Below are 24887 nucleotides of genomic sequence, written 5' to 3'. Positions count from 1 at the left end.
TAAAACTACAAAAGTAAGAAAACATGCACTTAAAATGCTTTTCAAAATCCTGTCCAGTCTTCTAAAACTGAACATTCTACTTTCACTATGCAAACATACAGCCACTAAAAACTGATCATCCTAGAGACAAGGAAATGGTTTCATGCTTTCTACACTGGTTGCTGCTTCATTGCTAAAGAAGAAAGATGTTATCATAATAACATCGAGCTGACTTACAATCAATGTCCTTGTTTTTGAAGGGCTTACGTCTCTCTTCTCTTGTATAGTCTGAATTATAAAATTACAAATCCCCACATTTCTCTTGGAAGATAAACTAGCATAAAGTATATTTTCATCTGTTTAAAAAGGGGAAGCAAAATCAGCAGAGGGGAAGCAACCAGTAGAGAAAGGCAAAAATCAGTCAACGACAGATACAGAGTGATTATCTTCTCCAGCATCTGCTACAGACAGCAAAACCATCATCATGCAGTGATTGCAGAACCACACAGTCACATGTCTGCTAAGGGGCACTCAACAAAAGAGCATTAAGTACATCTCCTGTGTTCCACCACTGTACTGCAAGTTTTGTCCTGTGTGGCTGCAATTGTCTCAGCCTTGTTTCAGTTAGTCCAATGCTACACAGAACAAGGCATGATAACTGTACATGCCTACTATCCTTTTGTTTAGAAATTAGCAGTAGAGAATCCCCAGCTCTTCTTCAGTGCCACAACAAGGTATGGTCTCCTGAAAAAAATGAAGAGCCCATGTCTACAACTTCATGCAAAGCAGTATCAAATAGTTTGGGGAATACAGTTCCTGTAGTGGGAGTTTACTTGATGTGACTTCCACATGCTGGGACGAGCAATTAAGGATCTCAAGGAGGCTTTAAGAGTTACAGCTCAGAAAAGAGTATACACAGCATCTGAAGTGATCTAAGCTTCACCTGGTACTTAGCCACTCATACAGACACAGGTTATGCTACACACCGAATAAAGATTTTTCTGCCTGCATGTTAATTACTGTCTGTACCTACATCCTATGTTTTAGGAGCACAGCAGTGCTGCCTAGCTCAAGCACACACTGCTGAGGTTTGTAGGACCCGGTATAATTAAAAGGTCTCAGGCACTGTTTACAGTCATACTGAATTGTATCCTTTCCTACACAGCTCTAACTTCACACAAAGTCAGTTTAGAATGGTCTCCTTACAAGATATTGCTACAGAACTTGCAGAATAAACTGGTTAGCTCGATTCAAAACCCAAAAGTATACATAAAAACCCAATGACAAGCTTAAGGAAATTCTTTTAAAGAGTTTCTTGATAAGAGTTCTTGAGAAACATCATGGACTCCGACTAATATGGATCGTTTTTCTTGGTGAATGAAGCACTGCAATAGAAGGAATGTTACAAATGGGTTTAGGCACTTGCTGCCTTAGCCTGTTAGTCAACAATAGTGCCAGAATTGAAAGAGGAGTCTGAATCTCTCCTTAAAGAAAAGACTATTTGCTGGAGAATATTTCTCCTACAGGGAAGCTCAAGGTAGGTTGATTAACCTTATTCCCATCATTGGTCATTTCAGCTGCTGCCATCTTGCATTTAAGTACAGTGGAAATTTTCTCCACTAAGGAGCTTCTGTTCTATCCAGAAATGGGAATGCCATATATTTCTTATAAGAGCCACTGGAAATTTTGTTCATACTGCTTTCCAGTATGAACTGCAGTAAAATATAGAAACAGATAACCACAGGAGAGCTATTCTAGAAATCAAGAATGATGGTATTTTACTTAAAAGAGGGGTTGGTCAGTAAAATGTGGAACAACAGTATGATGACAACTATCTCTCTGAATTTGAGCTGAAGAGACAATATGCTTAGAAACAGGAAGGCAACAGCCCCCTTTCCCAGACACCTTCTCTGCATGGCTCCTTCCTTGTGTGTAATACATTCTGCAGTTCCGCACATACCCAAAAGTTAGAATGAGCAAAAGCAGCAAATCAACAGAAAAGCCTAAGTTCTAGAAATTACAGCTTGGCTAAACAATAACTATGTGTATATAATATTTTTAAAATATTTGACCTGCACAAACCATTAGATAAAGAAAAAAATTAAGTTTCATTTTAGAAGAGTGTGTTACTTTCACAATCCAGTTTTAAAGCATTTAATCTATTTCAAAGAAAGACTTCAGCTCAAACACCAAGCTTTTAGGTAAACAAGTGCTCTTCTTTAATACAGGCTGCTAGATTATTCCATTGTTCAGGGGAAGATAAATATTTTGGGATTTTTTTCTACAGTCACAGTGGACCACACAGAGGATCTAATTAGTCCACTCTTCCTCTCTATTTCTGGAGTTCAAATACATATCAAAGCTCTGACAATTTAAATGCCTGATCTTTCCAAATAAACTAACCTACTTTCGTGTCCCAAGTACTTTCCCAGACTAAAAATATCAGCAATGAAATCCAGGAAAACCAAAATATTAATTACTCCTAGGTGGACATGTCTGGTCTTCTACCATGAAAAGCATCTCTTCTTCCACCTGCTCCCATCACAACAACGAGAACTCAAGCTCTGGCAATGAAGTGTATCACCTTAGATTCATTTAGGATATAAAACCAATTCCAATTACACAAACTAGCATGTGTCCCACAATGCCATGATTTTTTCTATCCTGCTGCATAAGCTGACTGCTTCCCCAGTACAAGGCCATCATTTCTCATAATGGCTGTTTTCAGTTTAAAAACATTTTTTTTGAATTGTCACATGACCAGAATGAAATATCTTTGGAAGGCAAAAGTAGTTTGAAACATAATGAAAGTGTCAAAAAGCTTGACAACAGCTCCAGAGAAAACAAAACCGTGCAGTCCTTTATACTAAGCAAGAAGTCACAGAGGAGTCAGACTGTAAGTGCTGGAAGACTATTTAATTTGCTGCATCCATCAAAATACTCAGCACAGCTAATTCAACATGAATAACACCAAGTCAGAGACCTGATGCCTGATTTACCAAATTCTTTGGAAGATCACTTATTTCTAGGTCACACTTCAATAAGCAGGCAAACTCAAACAGTATATAACATGTGCACAGTCTAAAGTTAGCTATACTTTTACTGTAAGGTTTCTTGTAAAGCTGTATTTTTTATGTATCAGATTGTGTTCTCAAAATCCAGCCATCAGTAACAGCCCTACCTTGTTATAAGTTTCTGTATAAAACTATTAATGCAAATGCAGTACCAATGAAAAAGCTTCCCAAAGTTACTTCCATTATATGTAGGAAAAAAGTTCACTTAGCATATCTTAAACTTTTCTACGAAAAGGGGATTTATAAAAGAATTTTAAAGCCAACACTTAATACACTGATATTTTAAATGCTGAATAGGGAGCCAGACTCCACTCAGGATTCCCAATTAGTCTAACACCACCACTACTCAGGCAGAACTCAAAATACCATAGCCCAGTAGATATCCAGGATGGAAGAAGTGATAGGGCTTTAAGAGGACTCTTAAGAGGCAACTTGAAATGTTTCCTCTTGTCACGTAATCGAATCTGTCGATATAAACTGTGCTACAAGACTTTACCCCAGGACAGGCCAGAACACTGCCCAGCCATGCTGGACACTGAAACTCAGCAAGTTTGTTTATAGAATCCTCAGAAGGCTCTTTGATCCCTAAAAGAACCAAACATGAAGCCTCTACCAGCAGGTATCAAACATACTTACAACTTCTCTTTGTGTTGGAAACACTTCCTTTGGGGACAACTTTAACACAATACCAAGAAAGTTATTCACTTCTGTTTTAGTCCTTCCTCACAATACAGGACAGACTTTGAAATAAGTTGCCGGAGCTCAATCCAGTTAAAAGACTTGGATATAGAAAAATAATGAAAGAAAACTATCAGAAACAGGAAAATCATTTTATGCAAGAAGTAGAAGCAGACATTGCAATGATGACTGTTTTGAACAGTCATATCATAACTCCTAGCAGCAATTATTCCAAATCACATTGAAAACTATAGATGTTTAATAATAAAAAACCCTCAAAACGCTAAAAAAAAGATATGCTGATCGGAAAATTAGCTTTCTAAAAAATTAAATATATACCTTCCTCAAGGGATGACAAAACAGCTGTGCACAAAAGCACTTAGTGCAGACACAATTTTACATTAAAAAATTGGGGTATGATGATCAAAATATCAGAAGTAACAAAAAGCCTACAAGTAAGCCTACTAATGTTTCCATAGGAAACTTAAGCTGCTATGGATAATCACAACAAAGAAAAGTAGGTTTGAGTAAAATTAACATTAACACTGAAAAGTTCTAGATGCTGTTAAAACAAAAAAATTAGTAGCTTTCATGTGCAGTTCATTCAGCAAAGACAGCTAGCCTTGATGTTTATAAAAATCTGGACTATAGTCTTGTTCCAAATTAGGTTTTGGACTTCAAAGATTTCCTACATCCTTTCTTTGGAGACAGGAATGTAGCACCCATTATCTTCCGATCTAAATATCAGATGTTCACGGACCAGCTGTTGAAAACTGCATTTCACTGATCTCAGAAAACCCAACACAATAGTTTTATACCCATCGCCAACTCTTCATCTATAAAACATGTTTGCTGAACGTGATAGAACAGATGGGCTAGCAGGAAAATGAAAATACCTTTCAGATTTCCAGAATATAATTCGTTGCACTAAACTAAATGACAAGTAATGCTCTACATGGCCAAAACCTCAAGGTTTTCTTACCTCCTATCCTTGTCAGTTCCACTATGAAATATTCAGTTTTAATTCTTGAGGTTCTGAGGTCTTCAGCCAAAAGTCAGTTTCAAAGAAATCAAAACTGAAATGATTTCTAAACTATCACTGAAATACCAAGCATATTATATTTATTTTTTACAGTCAGTAACTGAAGGGTGGATTTTAAGCAGATCCTTTCAGAAGAGGTGATAAACTGAGCTGTCCAGCCAGGTTCTGAAGCATAAAGGGCACACAGCCCATCTTGCCACGGCAGCAGGTTCACAGGTAACACACTGTATTATACATGGCCTCCTTTCTTCATCTCTACTTGCACAGTTTTGCAAAATATTGACCAGAATGTTCATATTGAACTGATTCATTTTCTTGTTACGCACCTGATCATCACTTAGTACAAAAATAAGCAGGACTAGTTTAGAAAGATTCAATCTTATTGGTAAGAGACCGAGTTGTATCTCTAATTCCTCTAATTTTAAGGTAAGGGCTGAGAATACATGCATACAGAATTTAAAAAAAGCACAGTACAATCTGAAAGGTGTCAAGTATGTTCTTTACACTGACAATTTACAAATAATGATCAAAATCTGGGTGGGAAGTGCATGACCTGGCAATCTCCTCAGATATTTTACCTTATTGTTCTAATGCCTTAAATATCTTAAATAGAAAACCTCCTTTCATGTTCAATATTATCTGTAGGTCCAAAGTCATTCACTCAAGGTATGTACAACAGAATAACAAACACACTGAGGACTTGTGCATGTAATTATCTTGCCATGTTTCTTGCAAAACTCTTTAATAAGAGTTTAACCCACATGTTTAATTAAACCAGCTGGTGGCACTCTTGTGCCACTATTCTGGATTCAATATGACAGTTGAGAAACACTATAAAAATTTTTTTTAAAAGCATCCTCTGTCCCTAAAAACAAACTAAAAATTGGGGAAACTCAGTAAACAGCATCCAACAGAGAGCTATATGCTTGCAAAAGTCAGCATCCAATAGAGAGCTATATGCTTGCAAAAGTTTTGCTGAAAAGATAACTACTATAGCTTCCGTTTCAACTTCATCTCTATGTTGAATTCTTCAGACCCCACCTTAAAGAATTAGAATCCACTATTTTCAAAACAGAACTCAAAACTTAAAGTTTAAACATAATTTTTGTAATTTTGACCCAAAGGAGGACAAAGATGGAAAAGAACTCAAATTTTTCTTTGCAAACACTTTGACATCATATATTCATATGGAATGTATTCATATGCACACAATATGATAAATATCTAAGTGAAAATATCCATTTTCTGCTTTCCTTTGCAAAGGGGGTGCTTTAGCCTAGTGAAAAAGCAGCTCAGGGGAGACCTTATCACTCTCTACAACTAGCTAGAAGAACGTGGTTGACAGGTGCGTGATAGTCTCTTCTCAGAAGTAGTAACAAGAGATAGAAGATGAAAGGGACTCAAGTTGCACCAGAGGAGGTTTACATTGGATATTTGAAAAAAAATTGTTGCAAAAGGGATAACAGTTTATTCTTATCAAAATCTCAGAAAAGGAAACCAGACACTTAGAAACTGAAGCAGCAGCATTAGATAACAGAGCTGACAGACACTTCCACATCCAAGATGTGTTTTCACAGAATCACAGAAGGGACCACATTGGGTCATCTGGTCCAACCTCCAGCTCAAGCAGGGTCATCCTAGAGTTGCTTATAAAAAAGCTGTACCACTAAGGCAGCAATTTTCCACAATGGCTTACCATTACAGGATGATTACTAGTCATTTACATTAGACAAGTATTCCAAAGAAAAGAAAGGAAGGTGTGTGTCATTTAAAATACAGATGTTTTTAAAGACCTCTCTAAGTCTGACCATGAAATGGGTTATTGGCAGGAGCATCATCAAAGACCTGCTTTGTGCTGTCCCACAAGAAGAGACCTAAATTTGTCTGAGCCTAAGCCTTTAGAATTAAAAGTGTAGTCTATAAAGTCTCAATGAAGTCTGGAGCATCACAATTAAAAAACCTCAAGGGTGCATCCTCTCACAGAGCACTGCCCAGCCCTTCAACTGGACTGCACACTACTAACCTTGAACCAAAGATCAGCCAAGATCAAGAGTGCTTGGGTCCGTGGGGGAGAGTATAGCTGCCTTCTTTAAACTGCAGTGCCTGCCTGCTGCAGAGACACTGCAGCCAGACAAGGGAGGGGAGAACCTGGCACAATCATTCTGAGCTCAGGAGTGGCCAACCCTCCCTCCTAGAACTCACGCAACTCCATTTCACTGCAGGCAACTGGACCAAAAAAAAAAAAAAATTTAAAACGTTGATTTACAGCAAGTATTTATTAAATACTAGGAATGTTTGTAACTTCATGTCAGTTCTGACAGTTACAGACTAAACCTACTGAAGGTCACTGCAATTTCAGTAATATGTCTGTGAACATCTTGATCAACAAACTGCTGCACTGTGTGCATTAGACACACTACTCCCTAGTTCATGCACCGCTCAGGTCAGGTTGTGACGCTCCCCTGCTGAACACAAGCTACTTAAGACGGAGCAGGAGAGAAAGGATTGTAAAAACTACTGAACACTTCAGTTCAAGCTTGGTTTCACTATTGCTTTTTAGAAATTAAAGACTAAACTGCCACAAGAAAGAGGTAGCCCTGTTGCTCCCACAACCATGTGTTCTCACATCGCCTGTGTGGACAGCAGTCGTTTTGACCACGTGATCCAAAAGATCAATGAACAACTAATTCAGAAGGATTATTTTTCAGGGAAAGCTGCTCCAAATGACCAGGCAGCTGCACAAACAAGATGGGGCAAGACTGCCCAATTCATCAATTACATGGATCTAAACCAAACATGAAATCCCAAATAAAGTTTCTCTGCAGGGAGGAGGTTTCAAAATAAAAAAAAAAAAAAAAAAAAAAACCCAAAACAAAAAAAACCACAAAAAACCCCAACAAAACAAAACAAAAAAACAGGAGAAAAATACTATAGAGTATAATTTCACATAAAGTGTTTGTCTGATCTGTCTAAAAAAAGATACATTAAGTGGAAGACCTAAAGAAGGAAGGGGAAAAAAACCCCTCAAACTTAGTATACTATGATTAATTAATTCCTAACTGCATTAGTTCAAGAATATCAGACATTTCATCCTGAGAAGAGCTCTATCTGTACCACAGAAAACAAAATATCAAAGAAGCTAAGAAAGCTAAGAAATAAGAGTACATGTAGGTTTAATTGGTTCGATTGGTTTTGACTGAATCTGCTGCCTTTTATACTAAGAGGCAACTGTATTAAATAACATTTAATTATATGCCTGTTGACTTCTACACCATAAATTTCCCCAAAAATGACTGTAGACATCAAGTCATCCAAAGATCAACCACTGTAAAAGATTGGGGAGCTAAGTCACAAATCTACCCTTTTGTTTAAAAGCAGATAAGTCACATGAAAAAAACCCCACACCTGCATTCATAAAGCAAGGCACTGATTTGGCTGGTCTAAAATCTTATTCAACTTTTACAAAAATGAGACTAGCAAGTGTCCAGCATAGGAAACTAATCAAAGCTGTAAATTTGGTCAACTAAAAATGAAGACTTGTCTTTGTATTTGCAGACAACTTTTACCATACTCTAACAGATTAAACACTAACCAGCATGCTCAAACCTGACACAGTTAAAAGGCCAGTTCTCAGTTATTTTTTCAGAACATGAAGTCTTATTTTTGGGGGTTTGAATTCCTTTACAAACATCACAAATCCTTGTTTTCATCCTATAGGTTAGGAATATATGCAACTGAAGACAACAGCATAGATTCTTTTCTCCTCTTAAGAGTTTAATGTTCCACAATTGGCAGCTGTGTTCTTAATTTTTGTCATCTGTTCCAAATTTGATTTTTGGCAACCTGAAGTAAGGACAAACAAGTAATCTGTTGCTAATTTCCTACAGATGTTGTATTTCACATCCCTAATCAAATCAAATGTTGAAAAAAAAAAATTGTCTTGGTTTTAAGCAGACTGGTGTATCTACAAAAATTGGCTGCTTAAAAAGCTCCATTAATTAATCACAACTTGTAGTGATATCTTCACTGGCAACTGCAACCAATGCATACTACCTCCCCACAGCACGCTTTTGACAAAATTTGTAACATCATAAGGCAAGACTTCTGATTTCTCCACTCAGGTCTAGTGGCTTAGTCCAAGAGGAATGCTGCCTAGATTTAATTGGTCATTGATCCACGGTGTTTTCTCTCTTGCAGATGAACCTGGTAAGAGACAGAACCTCTAAAGAACGATTTTCCTGGCTTGTCTGTATTAATGATCCAATTTTTTCCTCAAGAAATCCTTTCCCAAACACAAGTATTTTTCTAAAGTGCTCTGGAACAGGCACAAAAGCAAAGAGATTCATTTTAAAATGTGCTTATTTACACAGCACTTGGGACAGCAGAGTGAGTCATTTAGCTGCTTGTCCACAGAAGATTCCAACATCACAGAATAACCAGAAAGAACAGTATATTTAGGCAGAGACAATGCCTTTGGTGCTCATACTTAGGGTAACAAAGTATACCATAACTGTAATTTTTGAGTTGACACCAGCTTTGCCACCCAGCAGTGTCAAAAAGGACATGTATTTACTGTCCATTTTCCTGTTCTTTCAGAGAGGGAACTTTTAAACTTATTCATCAGTGTGAGGCAAAGCTGATAGGCAATGTCAGAAGATAAAATTATTCTTACATGTTTTATGGCTCCTGCTACACTTCAATTAGTCACCTCCTATGTGGAAAAAAGTTACAGTACAAATTTTAAATTCATAGCTATAAAATAAGTCAGATGCACTGATTGGAGAATCAAGATTTACCAATAAAAGGATAATGTTTAAAGTCTTGTTTCCCTTTCACGTATTTTAAACCTATATACCCCAAATTTTAAAACATACCATTCCATGCATGTGCAGTAAACAAAACTTTTAGAATGTCTCCTTTGGATTCCAATTGAAAATTCTTTAAAAAAAAAATTTAAATTATCCCTTCCTATAATTTGCTTTGCAGATTCCATGCGTGTAATGTGAAAAAAAAAGGATAAGGTGCTAGTTTTGCAGGCACTGGGAAGAGTGAATTAGCAATCTTTGGGTTCTAGTGCATCATGTGATGACCACGAATAGCCAAACATATTTGATTACCAAAAAACATAAATACTGTTTATATTTCATGAAATTATATGTTTATCTCAGAGAATGCTTTGAATGCCTCAAAAAATCTGGCAAGTGAGGAGTAATTTTACATGTATTTCAAGAACATTTGAAAACTGGAGGGTTCACACTTCTTATGCCAAGAAAATTGGAAGCCAAAGTAATGCTGCAGGATGATAGATACGCACAATTTTTCTTTACTGTTGACTTATTAAAGAACACTTTGTGACTAATAATTGGAAAAAAGGAAAGAGGAAAAGATGGTCTAATTGTGTTTCAAATTAAGTCTTTCCATTGACTATTTTCAGCTTAGGAAAACAGTAACTGGAAATGCTCCAGAATACTCTTTGTGTACAAAACTAAGGACATAACACAACTGGCAGAAAATTAAATGAATTTAAAAAAAAAATAAATTTCTTCTTTAGAAGAAACACAAAACAAACCTCTGCCATGCCTTGTTTGTTGCTTGTCTGTGACTACTCTCACAAATGGAAGTCTATTCACATCTGCTAACCATGTAAAACATGGACCATAAGGAAAACTACTTGAACATTAAGCTCCCAAAACACAAGAGCTCTATTCCTTCAAGAGCTAAAATAGACCACAACTGTTCTTTAAATCACCTACAAATAACAGGTGAGGTTCAGCAATCCAACTCTATTTGAAGACACTATTGCCTACCAAAGATCATACTATCAGTTGATTTCTCTGCATACATTAGCAGTCAACTGCACTTTCATACAGTGTAACATTTACCAACCCCACATAGAGCATGGCTCTCAGTAATTTTAAATGGGTACCAAAGTTTTCCTGTTATGCCACTGTGTAGGCAAGTGAAGTGTCAACAAGTTCACACAAGAATCATGGCAAAACTGCCATGTAACACAAACTCTGTTTCTCCTTGTGCCCCTCTCAAGTTTTCCATTTTATCCCACAGGATCTATTAGCTAGTACAGATTTATCTGTGTGTACATGACAATCCCTACTAACTGTCAATGCCTCCAAACCTCCCTTTTTTCCCCCCGAAAGAAACATTAATGTTTACTCTATACTTCTGCCTTCTCTGTCAAGTGAAGCAAAGAACTTGTAGCTGTAATGCACTGGCAGTCAGGCTCTTGTCATGATTTTCACCTCTTTTACTTAAATTCGTTGTAGGTTTAGGCTTGATGTAAAAGCTAAAAAATAAAATACACCTAAAAAAAAAAATCATGCAGTGTTACTGACTGCTACATTTTGCATTATCTTCATATGTAAGCCAGAATCTCTCAGCTGTGCAAACTGGGTTACAGACATAAAGAACTCCATCGAGTTGGGAGGGTGGGGGTGGTGCTGTGCCAGACCAGATGGCAGACTTCAAACTTATCTGCAACCTCTTCACTGAGTATGTGCAGGACAGGAACAATGACCGTCCATGAATGGACCCTTTCACCCGTCAGACACAAACAGCTCCATGAGCATCATCAACACATTTCCCTATTCTCTCCCCACTGCTTGCTTCTCCTATTGCTCTAGCACCGCTCACTGAAAACAGAGACAACTCCTTGCTGGCAGAGGGGCCAAAGCAAGAAGGAAAAAGATAATGTGGATGGAAGGGACAAGTTAGTCATACAGTCATCACTTCCCCTACTTTTAACTCATGCTACTACTTCATTTATTCAGTCTACATTCAAGTAAAGTATCCCACATATAGAAACAAAGCTTGTGAGTGTATGCCACTCATTACACAACTAAAAACAAAAATTAAATGCAATCTACCAATTTAAGAAAGAATACAGTTCAAGCAAGGATCTGGGAAATCATTTTGTCAAAGACAAATTTCAATTTAACAAAAAATTATGGGGTTTAGGGTGGATAGAAACAACTTTTCTTCTTATTCAACAATGCTTAAGGAGGACTTAGGACAAGAACGTAAGTGCAGTCAGAAAACAGTTCCATCAAGACAAGATCTTGAGACTACAAGGCAATAGTCTTTGAAGACATTAATGTTCACAGTGTCTCAAGAGATAGTGTTAGGAATTGTTATTAAAGAAAGAAAATAAATCATGATGACAACTAATAAACCCACAATTTTAGACAACCCAGGAAATTCCAGAATTTCAACTCCTCCAAAACTGGCATAAATACAAATTCAGAAGGAAAACAAGGATGGTCCTGGCCAATAGAACTACTGAAAGTTATCATCTATCATCATGCTGATGTAGCTTCAACCCCAAGAGGTTCCTACAGCACAGGCTGCTAGGAGGAAGAGGAAAACAAGACCCTACCTTGCCTTTCCAAATGCTCAGGCAAGAAGTTCTGAATAATCCAATACCACCAATATGTGTATTCCTGCTCTCCCTTCCAGCCTCCAGCACTTGGCTATAGCCCTGATCAGACTCCTCTGAGCCTCCCCAACTCACCTAAATAACACAGAATGAGTCCCAGAATAGAAGCAGTAAGTTTTCTATGTTAAGGACCAGTAAGTGCCAAAGCTGGGACAAGGGAGGAGATGAGACAGTGTAGGCAAGAACTTTGAGGAAGGAAGAATGAGAGAAAAGGGACTTTACATCCTCCATTTCTGGTGGTTGTGGAATTGCAGCCTTTTTCATAACATTGATCACTACTATCAGTCAGAAAATATACTAGACCACACATACCTTTCACAGGTCAGTGCATGGCAGTTCTTTTACTGGACTTTCCTGCATTTCCAGGTCAGAGAGCTCTCAAACACAGAGCAGAATTATTTTTTAAGATAAAATACTGAAGTTAATAACTGCAAAGCTTAATTTCCTTTTTCAAACAAGTATTTCCTCCCATCAAAACTGTCTTCCATTTTACTTAGGAAGAGCATAACATCAAGTTGCAGAAGGAAGGATGACTTTTTAAGGTACCTATACTGCCTGCAGAGGACAGAAGGGATCGGTCAAAAGGGCAGAGCTGCCAAGACACTGCCCTCTTTGATAAGAGCCACAGCAGTACAGAGAAATTTTAAAAGGTCAGCTCAGCTACAGGCAGTCTCAAGGAAGACAGGCAGAAGAGCTAACTCGAAGCACTATGTTAGAATAACAAATCTCAAAACAGATCTGCTATGGCTATGAAGAAACAGCCTCTCCCACTTTCTGCATAAAAACTGTTTGGATTTTTCCCTACATGGGCACTAGGTCTTCTTCAAAGGCTATTTCCTCAGAGGGATGTTCTCTACTAGAAACAGCACCACTGAGTCAACTGTGTAGGTGGGAAGGTAGAATTCAACCCTATCAGTAAAAGGTGTTTTGGTTTACGACCTAGCCATGAGGATTAACGAACCCTTAACCTAGTTTTCGGGCACTAAACAAATGAAAAAGGAAATAAAAGCTTTGTTGATACCCAGTGATTCTTCCAAAGAATCCACTTAAAAGGTGGATTTCATTCAAAAAACACTATCACAGAATCTGTCCCAATCTCAAACAACTAATTTCCTCTTTTCCATTCACCAGTGATGAGAAAAGAAAGCTACTTCTCAGTAAAAAGTCCCATCCCATCACCTAACAGTTTTAATACTGAATACCAATTCTGTAAACCTGGGGAAAATGTCTCAGAGTTGAACACCTTCCTCAGGCTACTGAAATTCAAAAGAAAAGACAGAGCAAAAACAAAGCAGCACAGTTAATGAGTGCAGAGGTTTCTGCTCTAAAGAGAGGAGAAGAATCTGGATCTCAAATTACCAACATTTCTGGTTACCTTCTTCAAAGGAATCATTCTTATCAACTTATCTGAGAAGAGAAACAATAGCCACATTCTTATATGAGAAGCAATCACTGGGTTTACAAAGGCAGTGCTCATAGTCCTTGAGAAGAGCTTTTGGGGATGATTTTGAGCCTTGCAGTCAGGGGCCAAGAAGGAGCTCAGAAAGCAACTGAGAAAACTGCAACACTTGGAGAGATACAGATTAGCTTCCTGGGAAGACAAAGGCACTTCTTGGCCTCTGTCCCTTAATTCACCAACAACAAGTTACTTAAGTGAAGCAGGTGGTTTCTTGATTATTCAAGACAGAGAGAATTGGCCTATCACTCCTGAAGTAAAAGAGAGAATCTAGGAGACCTGCAAAATCAATTGCAGAAAACACCTTGCATTTTTAAAAATTAAGAAATGCAATGTTCATGTTTTTCTTGGGCTATGCAAGTTAGAGTGACTAATTCACATAAATCATCTTTTTAGCCTGAGAAGAGACAAAAATGCAAGATTGCCTAACTTTTTACATAATAAAGAGATACATATAACCATGAATAATGGTGAGAGATGCAAAAAAACCCTGCAAAAATAAGCCTTGTCATAGCACAGAAAGAAAATGATTGACGAACAAGCAATATAATCAATGACTGTCACAGGCTGGCTTGAACACTTAGGCCTACAGCAATAATGCAAAGGTTTGCATTTCAACGTTCCAAAGCACAAAGGACACATTTCTATCTATGTTTTAATTTACTCAATACAAAAAATTTCCAGTAAAAACATATTGAACACCAACTTTTTACACAAAAAGGAAGTTAAACTAAACCATCATTCATTAATTTCTTACCATCTCAAATAAAAATTTAAACTGAAGTGTGACCTTGATAAGTTGATCATTAGACTAAGCCTGCATCATTCACTCTACACCAGATGAACTTTTGCTGCAGATGTGTAGAACCATGCTTTCAGCACTGCTCATTCAAATTAGTGTTAATTATTGATTAGAATAAACTCAGCTTGTTCCAGTTTTCTCTCGTCAAAGGGAACATGCATATTAGTACAACTGACATTTGAACAGGTCAGATTTCTGTTTCAGAGAATATTTCTACAAGATAGTTCCTAGTTTAAGTTTTCAAAATTCACTAAAACATTTTTCCCATTTCCCCTCACGAGTAACCAGCACTTTCAATGTTCACCAAACTGGCTTTTTTTACTGAAGTAGCCTTGCTCGTTAAGACACGTCAAGGCACCAAAATCCCAAATTAACATCTGCTATTGTTGTATTGCAGCCCAGTTGTTTTGTGCATTTTTTCAAGGAGGTCTCCCTGTCACACATTAAACGAGAATATTAAGTAGCAGCAAATTATTAGTATAGTATAGCTCCAGAGAGGCATTCAGAAATTGCTGCATGTGTTTGAGGTATTAACTGTACTGTAACAGGAATGCAGTTTTTCAATTGTACTTTCTTTTTTCCACAGATGTGCACTCCTCAGATTTAAATTAAAAGCAATATATGAGACTTACTTAGAATAAAAATATTAACTACAAAAAAAAATTAAAATGCATGGTTGGCTTAGGAGGAACAAGAAATGCGGAAAGCTCTTAAAAAAACCAAAACCAAAACACATTCTTTGAAAGAAGAGCTGCCTTGCAGACAGAACCAAAACCAGAGAAAGCAGCAGCTACAGCAAGTGCAGCCCATGCAATTAGCAATCTTAGTCTTTAATCAACCCTGCTGTGCTGCAGATGTTTAGCTAGGAGTTTTACCATGGGAGGTGGGGTGGGGTGTCTAAGTATGAAGAAAAAAACCCAAACCGAACAAAAATCTTGAATTAGTGACACTCTACCTCAGTGATTGGTTGCCCCTGTGACGTCAAGTCCAGTTCCTGAGGTCTCGTCACCTTATCGATATCCAAGGAGTCCATGCTGGAAGCTGCAGAGGTCATGCTGGAGCGGGAGGAGTTACTGATCGAGCGCACCTCAGCATCACTCACTGTGCCAGCAGATGCTGTCCTCCTGTGCTGAGCAGTAACTGCTGGTTTGGTGTCTTCTGCAATGGACTGTTGGGCTGCCTCATCCATGCTCAAAGAGGCCTTCTCTAGCTGTGCGGTGATGTCATCCAAAGACACGTTGGCATGTGATGGTTTAGTCACCTTACCAGAGGAGGAGGATAATCCTTTCATGCTGCCGTGCTTAGTAGAAGGTCGACTAGCAGGTGGTTTCTGAGTTTTGGATTCTGTGGCAGGACGTTTCACTGCAGCATTGTTTGCCGAATGAGACCCGATGCTGCTCAGCTCCTGTTCTATGGAACAGAGATCAGCCATGAGGGCATCCAGATCCACAGTCTCCCCCTGATTCAGGGCTTCTGCAACAAACAACAGTTGTCAGTATTTGCAGAGATTTCATTTGCAACTCTTCACTTTATGTTATCAAATCTAACAGTTAGGGTAAGGAAGAAAAGGAAGCAGCATTTTCTTTTCCCATCTGTATTGCAAGATCTCTGTTCACTGTTAAGCAGAAGTTCATTTGCACTACTACTCTTGACCAGTGCACCTTTCACACAATTTAGGTTAAACACATTTGCCAGCAAAAGAAATCTATGAGTGTGCAGATTATGTTTGAGAAGTTAAAACTGCTTTCCTGTGAACCGATTTAAAAATACATCTGCAGAGCATCATGCCTCAGCTTTTAAAAAAAGTGCAGGTGTTTTGCTAAACATTTTCTAAATTGCAAAAGCAACGCAACTGCTTTAAAAACAAACAAACAAACAAAAAACTATATATATATTTTCAAGCTTTTAAATTAAGGTTTTCTGTATTACAACCAGGGGAAGCTATTTTAAGACAACAAAAAATACGATTTTTGTTTAATGTGAAAGCATTCTGTATCTATATTCCTGCACCCTGTTCCATGAAGCAAGATGCTCTTTCTTCCTGGTTAACAGATACACATTAATTCATTCTTCCATGAGACCAGACCCCAGAACATGCTTTTCTGTAGAAATACTAGACTGCAGTTCTCAGACACTAGGTGCTATAAAATAGATACTGTTTCAGTATACTCAAAATTCTGGCATCAGAAAGCAATGCCTTCAGTAAATATGTTCTCACTTCAGCTAGAAGTGTACTCAAATGCTCTTATATTTTAACCTGTTTTCATTTGTGGCTGGAATAAGGGGTTTTTTCTTAAACTAATATTTGATGGGTAAATAATTCAACAAACCGTTCAAATTGTACATGGAGAAGCGATATGAGAAGTTGGCAAGATTGGTTTCCTGACGGAGAGGTGATCTCTTCACCGGTGCCACAGGCTTGTCCGTATCCAAACTCTGAAAAAGATCAAAAAAAGGGCAAAATAAATTTTGACGTGGAATTGGACAAGCAAATCTTTAAGATGAATGAGAATTCATCTTCTCCAAGAGAAATTTTTCAAAATCTCCTGGCACATAAAAAAACCCAACCCTCCTTTTCAGGCTTTAGACTGAAAACATACATCGTCATACAACAGAGATTTAGCTTCAGATATGCAATAAAGAAAAGGCGTTAAACACATTCTGGTTTTTGCTGAATCAAAGGAAGGAAGCATATTCCACATGGTTTTTTAAGTGGTGTTACATACTAGCTCATTTGAAACACAGGCAGCTGGCTTAGCTGTAACAATTTCTCTGCAGCAAACTGGGTAAGGATCTAAACACATTCAGCCTGTGATACCCTAAGATATGCATCATTAGCTTATGAGCATAATCATGGTATAAGCACATAAAAACATTCAATGAAGAATTCTATTTTATTAAAAGGGATTTTAAATTGGCTAAATTCAGACTTTTTTTCAATGAGCCTTTCCTGTGAACAATGTTAAATTGTGAAAGCAATCCCTAGTCAGTTTATGTAGGAACTTTTTTTTAGAAAAACTAGTATAGGTTAAAAAAAGAGACACTTTTTTATTTCTAATCTTGAATTGTTATGTTATGAAGGCTAATGTGGGTTCAATATATAATGCTATAATAAATACCGGGATTTGTGTAAGTAGCAAGCAGTAGGGCACTGTGGCCCAGCTGGTGACCCAAGAGGTACATGAGAGGGCCAGCAGCTGCTGCTCCTGGAGTGGCAAGTGTTACATGGGGAATCCAGCTCTGGCCACCACTGAAGCTCAACAGGCCCGCAGAACGTCTGAAATGAAGCAGTGCTTGTACTGATAAAGATTTTCTGAAGATATGCTTGTCTGAAGGAAAAGCTCCAATAGAATAAAGTTTCTCACCTAAGCTTTTTATTTTCATTTTCTATATCTCTACTCAAGCCTTTGTTAAAAAATGAAATGCACTATTTTTTCCCCTAATATTTATTCTCACTGAACTCCCTTCTTTCCTCAGCCTAGCCCAAACTTAATCCCCTCCCCCAGCTCCCAAAATCAATTAGTGAGTCAATCATCACTTAATGAGAAGACAGTGATGAAGCCTTGTCTTCCACCAGATGGCAAGAACCTCACCTCTGATGAAGCTTAGGTGTTGTCCCAGACAGAATAGCAGAGGGGGGGGGGTGTTGGAAAAATCTATCTATAACCCTGGAGACAGAAGATGCAAGTTAGGGCTCATTCCTTCAGACTGAATCCACAGATTGTTACAAAAGATGTGCTGTAAAGCAAATCTATCCTGGTTAAAAATATCTAAAATGTGTTTTACTGACCTTAATAACAACAAAGTTATTTCACCTCCTTGAAAATACATGTGATATTCTCTCACTGTTACCTGAAGCACATTCTCCATAATACATTACATTGCTCAAACAGCATTTTGGAGAACTGCTAAAAACTGAAATAGCAACAAAAAGCTTAGTTCTGAATAAACATGAGAAGCAAGGTAAGATTTCCTTCCTTTAACCTGTACCATAGAGTAGGACAACTTAAGCAGTATAAACGTTAATCCACTGTGCCAAACACAGCTCACACACGCTGCAGATTTGTGACTTCGTTTTATAATGCTTTTGTTAGACCAACAGTTAAAGAGGGCAAAGTGAATTCCAGTGATCTCATGGGTATTTTAACAATTTCAAACCTTTAAAAAAGCACTTACATTTGGAGAGGAATCTGGGTCTTACTTTAAATCCCCTTAAAGTAAACATTTATGAAATCTAAAAAGGAAGTTAAAGTTCAAGGATCTCAGGATCTCCTACTGCTCTTGGAAGTCCAGCTGATAAACAGCAACAAATGCTGAGACTACAGGAGAATGCACTTTAGATCTCATTAACTCTAATCACTCCTCTTTATTGGGACTTCATTAGGGCTGCATCAAGACCTGATCATTTTCCAAATAAACTGAGACACAACTAACTCCATGAACTTGCTTATACAAAACAATATGAGGTCAAAGTTTTGGGGGAAATGTCATTTCTCAATAGTTGCAAAAGATAGAAGGGCAACTGTCAGCCTATGTTGCAGACTGTGTTGAAGAGCAATATGAAGGTGAGAAACAATGTGGGTCTCCTATTAACTACCCATTAGTAGGTTTTAAAAACTTTGCATGGACCAGCTACAAATTGAGACATGACCCTGAAATCTGCACATCAACAGTGTAGCTATAACCCCCAAATAAAATATGCTTATATTTCTAGGCTGCTAGACTTGAAAAAAACAGGGCAGAGAATAAGAGGTTCAAGACCAATTACCCACTGTGCCCTTCTGTGAAGATCCTCACTCAAAGTGATTTACAAAGCCCAAACCTTCAAAAATGGTTTTCACTTATCACTAAAAATCCTTCATACAAAGTTAAAAACACAGGAAGAATTAATATATACACATTCATGTCATACTCTTCCATTCATTTCAAAAAGCAAGATTCTTTATTGCCCTGCATGTACAAGTTCAGAAAAAAATTACTTTCCCCTATATGCTATATACATTTAGAACCTGCAGGCAGAAATTTAACCAGATTCAGAGATGAGCCTGAATCTGAAATTCTGTTGTCAATAGCTCAATTTCCCTTCAGTCTTTGGGTTAAGATGAAGATGAGAAAAACTGCCTCTTCTCTAGCTTAATGAAACTTCAGTTACCATACCTTTGCTTAATTCCACACGAAAAACAAGGAGAAGATTAAATATGCTATTCAGGAGGGCCAGCTCACAGAGCTGGAAAACCCCCGCAAGCAGTCACAGAGAAATGGTCTATCACCCCAGGACAGGCATACCAGGCAAAATGCAAGAGCTGTTTGTGAAGGAAAGGAAAAGCACCGGAAAGCTGGAAGTGCCAAAAGAAGATGTCCTATCAGCTGCTTCTCTGATGCACGAAGAGTACTCTGGAACAATGATGAGTCCTCTAGGGTGTATCAGGTCACTTTACCATGTCATGCGTGGCAATGTTCACTATTTCCTGTTCCTTATTGCTGTTCAGGTACAACAAATAAATGCTGTCACAGCTGGACAACGTCAAACCACGTTTGGAGACACAGCCTATCTCTAGTCAGCTAAAGTCCATGTTTCTTTATATACACAAGCACAAAATACCAATGCCGTAGTTTCCGGAAGGAATCATACCCTTTGGGGAAGGCCAAACTAGAAGGTTGTGAAAAATAAATTTAACAACCTTGAGATGGGGAAAAGAAGCCAATTTACAAACTTTTAAAACTGATCACAGGCTAAAGTTTACTTTGCTGCAAGCAGCAGCGCTGAGCAGGTAGCATCCAACTGAAAAGAACCATAATACTTCAGTAAGATGTTTGAAATACCCCTCACCTGTGTGAGTTTGTCCAGTTCGCCCAGCCAGGCCCCAAACATCTTGTCCAGATCCTGGTCTTCCTTATCACTATCTTCTTCTGCACCATGGTCAAGCTCTTCATCTGACAATTGCTCCATCTGAAAAAAAATAAAATTTGACACTCAAATTTTCTTATCAGTGCCTAAGAAAACTGGTGTCAGCTACTATGTTTCTGAAAAAGTATTCTGAAGTCAAAGCACGTCTGTCCATTACCTTTCTAAAAACTGCATACATTCACAGTTTATTATCCTGCTCACTAGTGAAGACTTAGTATGAAAGTTGCAATGGATAATTACAAAGCCATTTTTTCAGCTTACTTTTGTCAGAACCATGTAGAAAAAGATTAAGAACAGAGTTCACAATTTTTAATACACCATCAGAAATTATTTCATGCTAGCCTTGCATGTGCATTCACTGCCAGCTATTGTTGGCAAAATATATTGACATTACATTACAAAAATCCAACTCTTGTCCAAGGAATTCAGCTGACCACAGTTAAGCAACACCATTCAACCCACAGGAAGTGCAGTCTCACTGCACTGCAAATAGATCACTCTACACATCCGTAAACAGAAATACCTAAACAGGCCACAGAGAATGTCAGCAATACATCCCCTGAGACAGTTTAAATCTTGGACACTGACCAGATCAGTTCAGTGATACTGCACAATTTTTATTCAACAAAAGAAACTCCTCCCTGGAAGCAAAGAATCACTGTAACATTTATCAGATCCTCCTTCATTCAACAAAGCTGTAACCAAGATAAAGACTTAATGTTCTCTAAAGTTTAACTCTTATTACCCCAAAGAAAATTAACCTTTTGTTAAGCAAGCCTCTATTCTTTTCTCCAAACATGTCCTCCAGCCCCTTCTATGGAGCTAAGACACACGTGCCTTTCTGGGTACATACACACCAATAAAGCCAAGATCTGGTTCAGAACATCCTTGGGGCAGGGGGGCGGCGGGCGGCGCAACGAACTAGGTAACAATTTGGGAGCTATCAGGCAGCACAAAAGAGTAAATCCTGGAGATGTGCTATAGAACGTCCAGAGCCAGTTGAGAACAGATCACCACCAAGAGCAAAAAAAAAAATGAATGGTGAGTTGTACACCTTGATTTAGTCAAGTCAAAGAATCACAGTGTATGCTGAGTTGGAAGGGACCCACAAGGATCATTGAGTCCAACTCCTGGCCCTGCACAGGATCCTCCCCAAGAGTCACACCATGTGCCTGAAAGTATAGTCCAAATGCTTCTTGAACTCTGTCAGGCTTGGTGCTGTGACCACTTCCCTGAGGAACCTGTTCCAGTGCCCAACCACCCTCTGGGGGAAGAACTTTTTCCTAATATCAAAACTAAACCTCCCCTGACACAGCTTCAGGCCATTCCCTTGGGTCCTGTCACTGGGCACCACAGAAAGGAGACCAGTGACAGTTTCTGAGTGCCTGCCCCTCCTCTTCCCCTCACAAGAAAGTTGTAACTGCAATGAGGTCTCCCCTCAGTCTCCTCTTCTCCAGGCTGAACAGACCCAGTGACCTCAGCCACTACTCACTGGTTTCCCCTCAAGGCCCTTCCCCATCTTCATTGCCCTCCTTTGGACACTCTCTAATGGCTTAATATCTTTCTTATATTGTAGTGCCCAAAATTGCCACAATATTCAAGGTGAGGCAGCCCCAGTGCAGAGCAGAGTAGGACAGTCCCCTCCCTCACCCGGTTGGTGATGCTTTGCCTGATGCCCCCCAGGACATGGTTGGCCCTCCTGGCTGCCAGGGCACTGCTGGCCCATATTCAACCTGCCATCAACCAGGACCTCCAGGTCCCTTTCCACAGCTCTGCTTTCCAGCATCTCATTCCCCAGTCTGTACGTACATCTGGAGTTGCCCCAGCCCAAGTGCAGATTCTGGCACTTTCCCTTGTTGAACTTTGTGTGGATGGTGATTGCCCAGTCCTCCAACTTGTCAAAGTCATGGGCCACATAGTTGTTTGCTACATAGCTTTCTGAAAACACCGTTTTAAATTTCATAGACTTAAAAACAATCTTTCTAAATGCTAGTCTTCAGGAAAAGACGAATCTTAGCCTGAAAGACATAACAGTGTTGCAGAGTTGAACTGATAAGGAATGTTATGAAAGAAGATATAGGTGATATCAGAAAAAACTGTTCAATCTATTTTTCACTTTATATGACAGTTGTTCATGCAAAAATACCTCCATGATTTAAAAACAGTCTTTCCTTATATTTATATATTGCTTTTCACTTTCTCTTGATAAAACTGTCAGGGAATAGGAAACTTTAGAGGTGATCCATAATTCTGAGGTCAGCAAAAGCCAATGCCTCCCATGGATGCAAGATACTGCCATCCAGTCACTGTAGGCAAAGCTGCTTCAGTCCACTACTGAGATTCTACTTTAGTGGCAGAGCACAATGCAGCTGCCTACCTTCAAAGGGGTAATAATATTAAAGCTGACTTGTCATGGCACACTGCACTGCGCCAATGCTGAACAAATTAAATTCACCATCTGAAGCTCCTTTCTTCCAACACTTGCTTTGAGTTCTGCACTCTAAGAAATGAAAGGAAGCTCTTCCTAACATCTAAGGGTGATGCTGAAATTATAAAAAAACACAAACCCAATATACTTATGTAATAGAGCTGCATCCTTCCACCAAGACTGCATCATTTGACAACATAGTATTTTCCAGTGTCTATATACACTTAAAATAAAGGATTTTTATTTGAAAGCTAAAGGAAGTTATTAAAGGGTGCCTTACAAAATATGGCAATGAATTGGCAAATCAAATAAATGGAAACTATGATATAAAACAGTCAGAGCTCAGTATTTATGGATACTTTACACTGCTAGCCTTTCCTTCTTTGAGCTATTTTTGATGATCTACAGTTAGATGAGACCTGTTTTGCAGTGGATTCTTTCTATGGCACAGTTCATAACTCATGCTTTCATTAAGAGAGGAGCTTGCTCTTTTTACTAATATTTCTGAGGATCTGAGATGTGGAAAACATTCTCAATTTCCCATAAACTGTTGCTTTAACTATTTTAACTTGGCATCAGAGACGCTGCTTTAATTCCAGTTACTCTGAAGACAGAATTAGCAGCCTAAAGAAAACTTCTACCAGTGAAGTACTGTTGTGTCAGCATGTCTGGCACTAAACCCTCTAGTATTTGCCAGTTCCTTGTAGTCCCCACCCAAGCTTCCTAACGTCAGCTGCATTTCCTATGAGCCTGTCAACATTTACTTGCAAAAGGCACACAGAGGACAGTGTCTCACTTAAGAAATAGCTAATATTAACGTGCTAGTTCTGTAAAAGGAGTTTGTCTTAGCACAATTCCACTACCAGAAGATATCCCAAAGGACATTAATTAAAGAATTAATTCAACAAATCAAGGCAGAGACAAAATGCTCAGAAAACAGTATCTGAATTTTTGACATAAGCACTCAAAACATTAACAACTTATAAAAGAGTACACATTCCAATTAAAAACTTTAAATTTGCCTTTTACAACCATTTTCTTTCTCGCTGCTGTTGATCACAGTAACCGCACACCATGCTTTAGCACATCATACCTAACTGGGAGTTATCATACCTTTCTAAGGATACAACATCTTTCTTTATAACAAGAAAGAAAAATGGTATAAGTATAAAGAGTGGGAGGTTGTGTGTGTTTTGTTGTGTTGTGTTGGGCTTTTTTGTTAAAGGAGTCATTTAGAACTAAATCAGATGTACAAAATGGAAAAGGGGTAATTGTTCTAACGTGATACCCTAAAGTAAGCCACTCGCATTCCTAAAGCATTTGCAGGGTAGCAGAGTTTAAGTAGCTTTTGTTTCTGCTTAGCTCACACCAGATCAAGTACCAAAGGAACTTTAGGATTCAAGTTATTTTTCAACACTTCACCTCCTATTCAGTTTGAGTGTTTGTCAGAATAGAACATAATGAAAATGAGCAGCATCATTATGGGATACCTAGATAAAATACAGTACCAATACAGTACAGTCTTCTGTATGCAAGTAAGGCCTTCTGCACTGAAGTGTGGTCTATGCACTATTTCATTATCAGCTACACACTGTGACAGTCTGTATTATCTGTTTGAAATGCTATTTAAACAGGCAGACTCACAATCACTGTAAATCAGCTATCAAGTTTCCAAAACAGTTCATTAGGTTTGTTCACATTTAAATGCATGAAACACAGTATACTCTATTTTATCTATGAAAAACTGTTAAGGCTTTCATTAGAAGTTACCCATTGCAACATTTAATCATAACCTACTATGTTAAATTACACTGTAAAAAACCCCCTCACCAATAATTTAGGGAGAAAAAAAAAAGAAAAATTAACTCTTTCAAGCTGATTCTTATACAAGCCATTGTAGCTTTTAGTACACCAGGACAATCATTAGATCATGTCATGTTAAAACACATGAGGAAAGATGGAAAGCTTCAAATAGACCATTCTGACATTTTCATTTCAAACCACTGCAGAACTCTGAAACTAAGAAACAGTTGTCATCAGAAAACAACAGCTTTGGGACAGAGTTAAGTT

At 38.2% G+C, this 24887-nt stretch overlaps 1 protein-coding gene across 4 annotated transcripts in view; it reads right to left on the bottom strand.

Annotated features, from left to right (window-relative positions):
* The window catches only part of RAPH1 (Ras association (RalGDS/AF-6) and pleckstrin homology domains 1), an 87204-nt gene that overhangs the window by 34826 nt on the left and 27491 nt on the right, over positions 1-24887 (bottom strand). For all 4 annotated transcript variants that reach the window (XM_032692974.1, XM_032692976.1, XM_032692977.1 and 1 more), the window contains exons 2-4: positions 20312-20431; positions 16812-16917; positions 15437-15954 (exon numbers count right to left, since the gene is read on the bottom strand). In XM_032692974.1, coding sequence (XP_032548865.1) covers positions 15437-15954; positions 16812-16917; positions 20312-20431 — 744 coding nt within the window. The remainder of the gene's footprint in view (positions 1-15436; positions 15955-16811; positions 16918-20311; positions 20432-24887) is intronic.

Source organism: Chiroxiphia lanceolata, chromosome 7 (genome assembly GCF_009829145.1).
Source record: "Chiroxiphia lanceolata isolate bChiLan1 chromosome 7, bChiLan1.pri, whole genome shotgun sequence".
In the NCBI taxonomy this organism is placed as follows: domain Eukaryota; kingdom Metazoa; phylum Chordata; class Aves; order Passeriformes; family Pipridae; genus Chiroxiphia; species Chiroxiphia lanceolata.
Note: the sequence above shows the minus strand (reverse complement) of the source record. Positions and strands in the feature narration are given on the sequence as shown.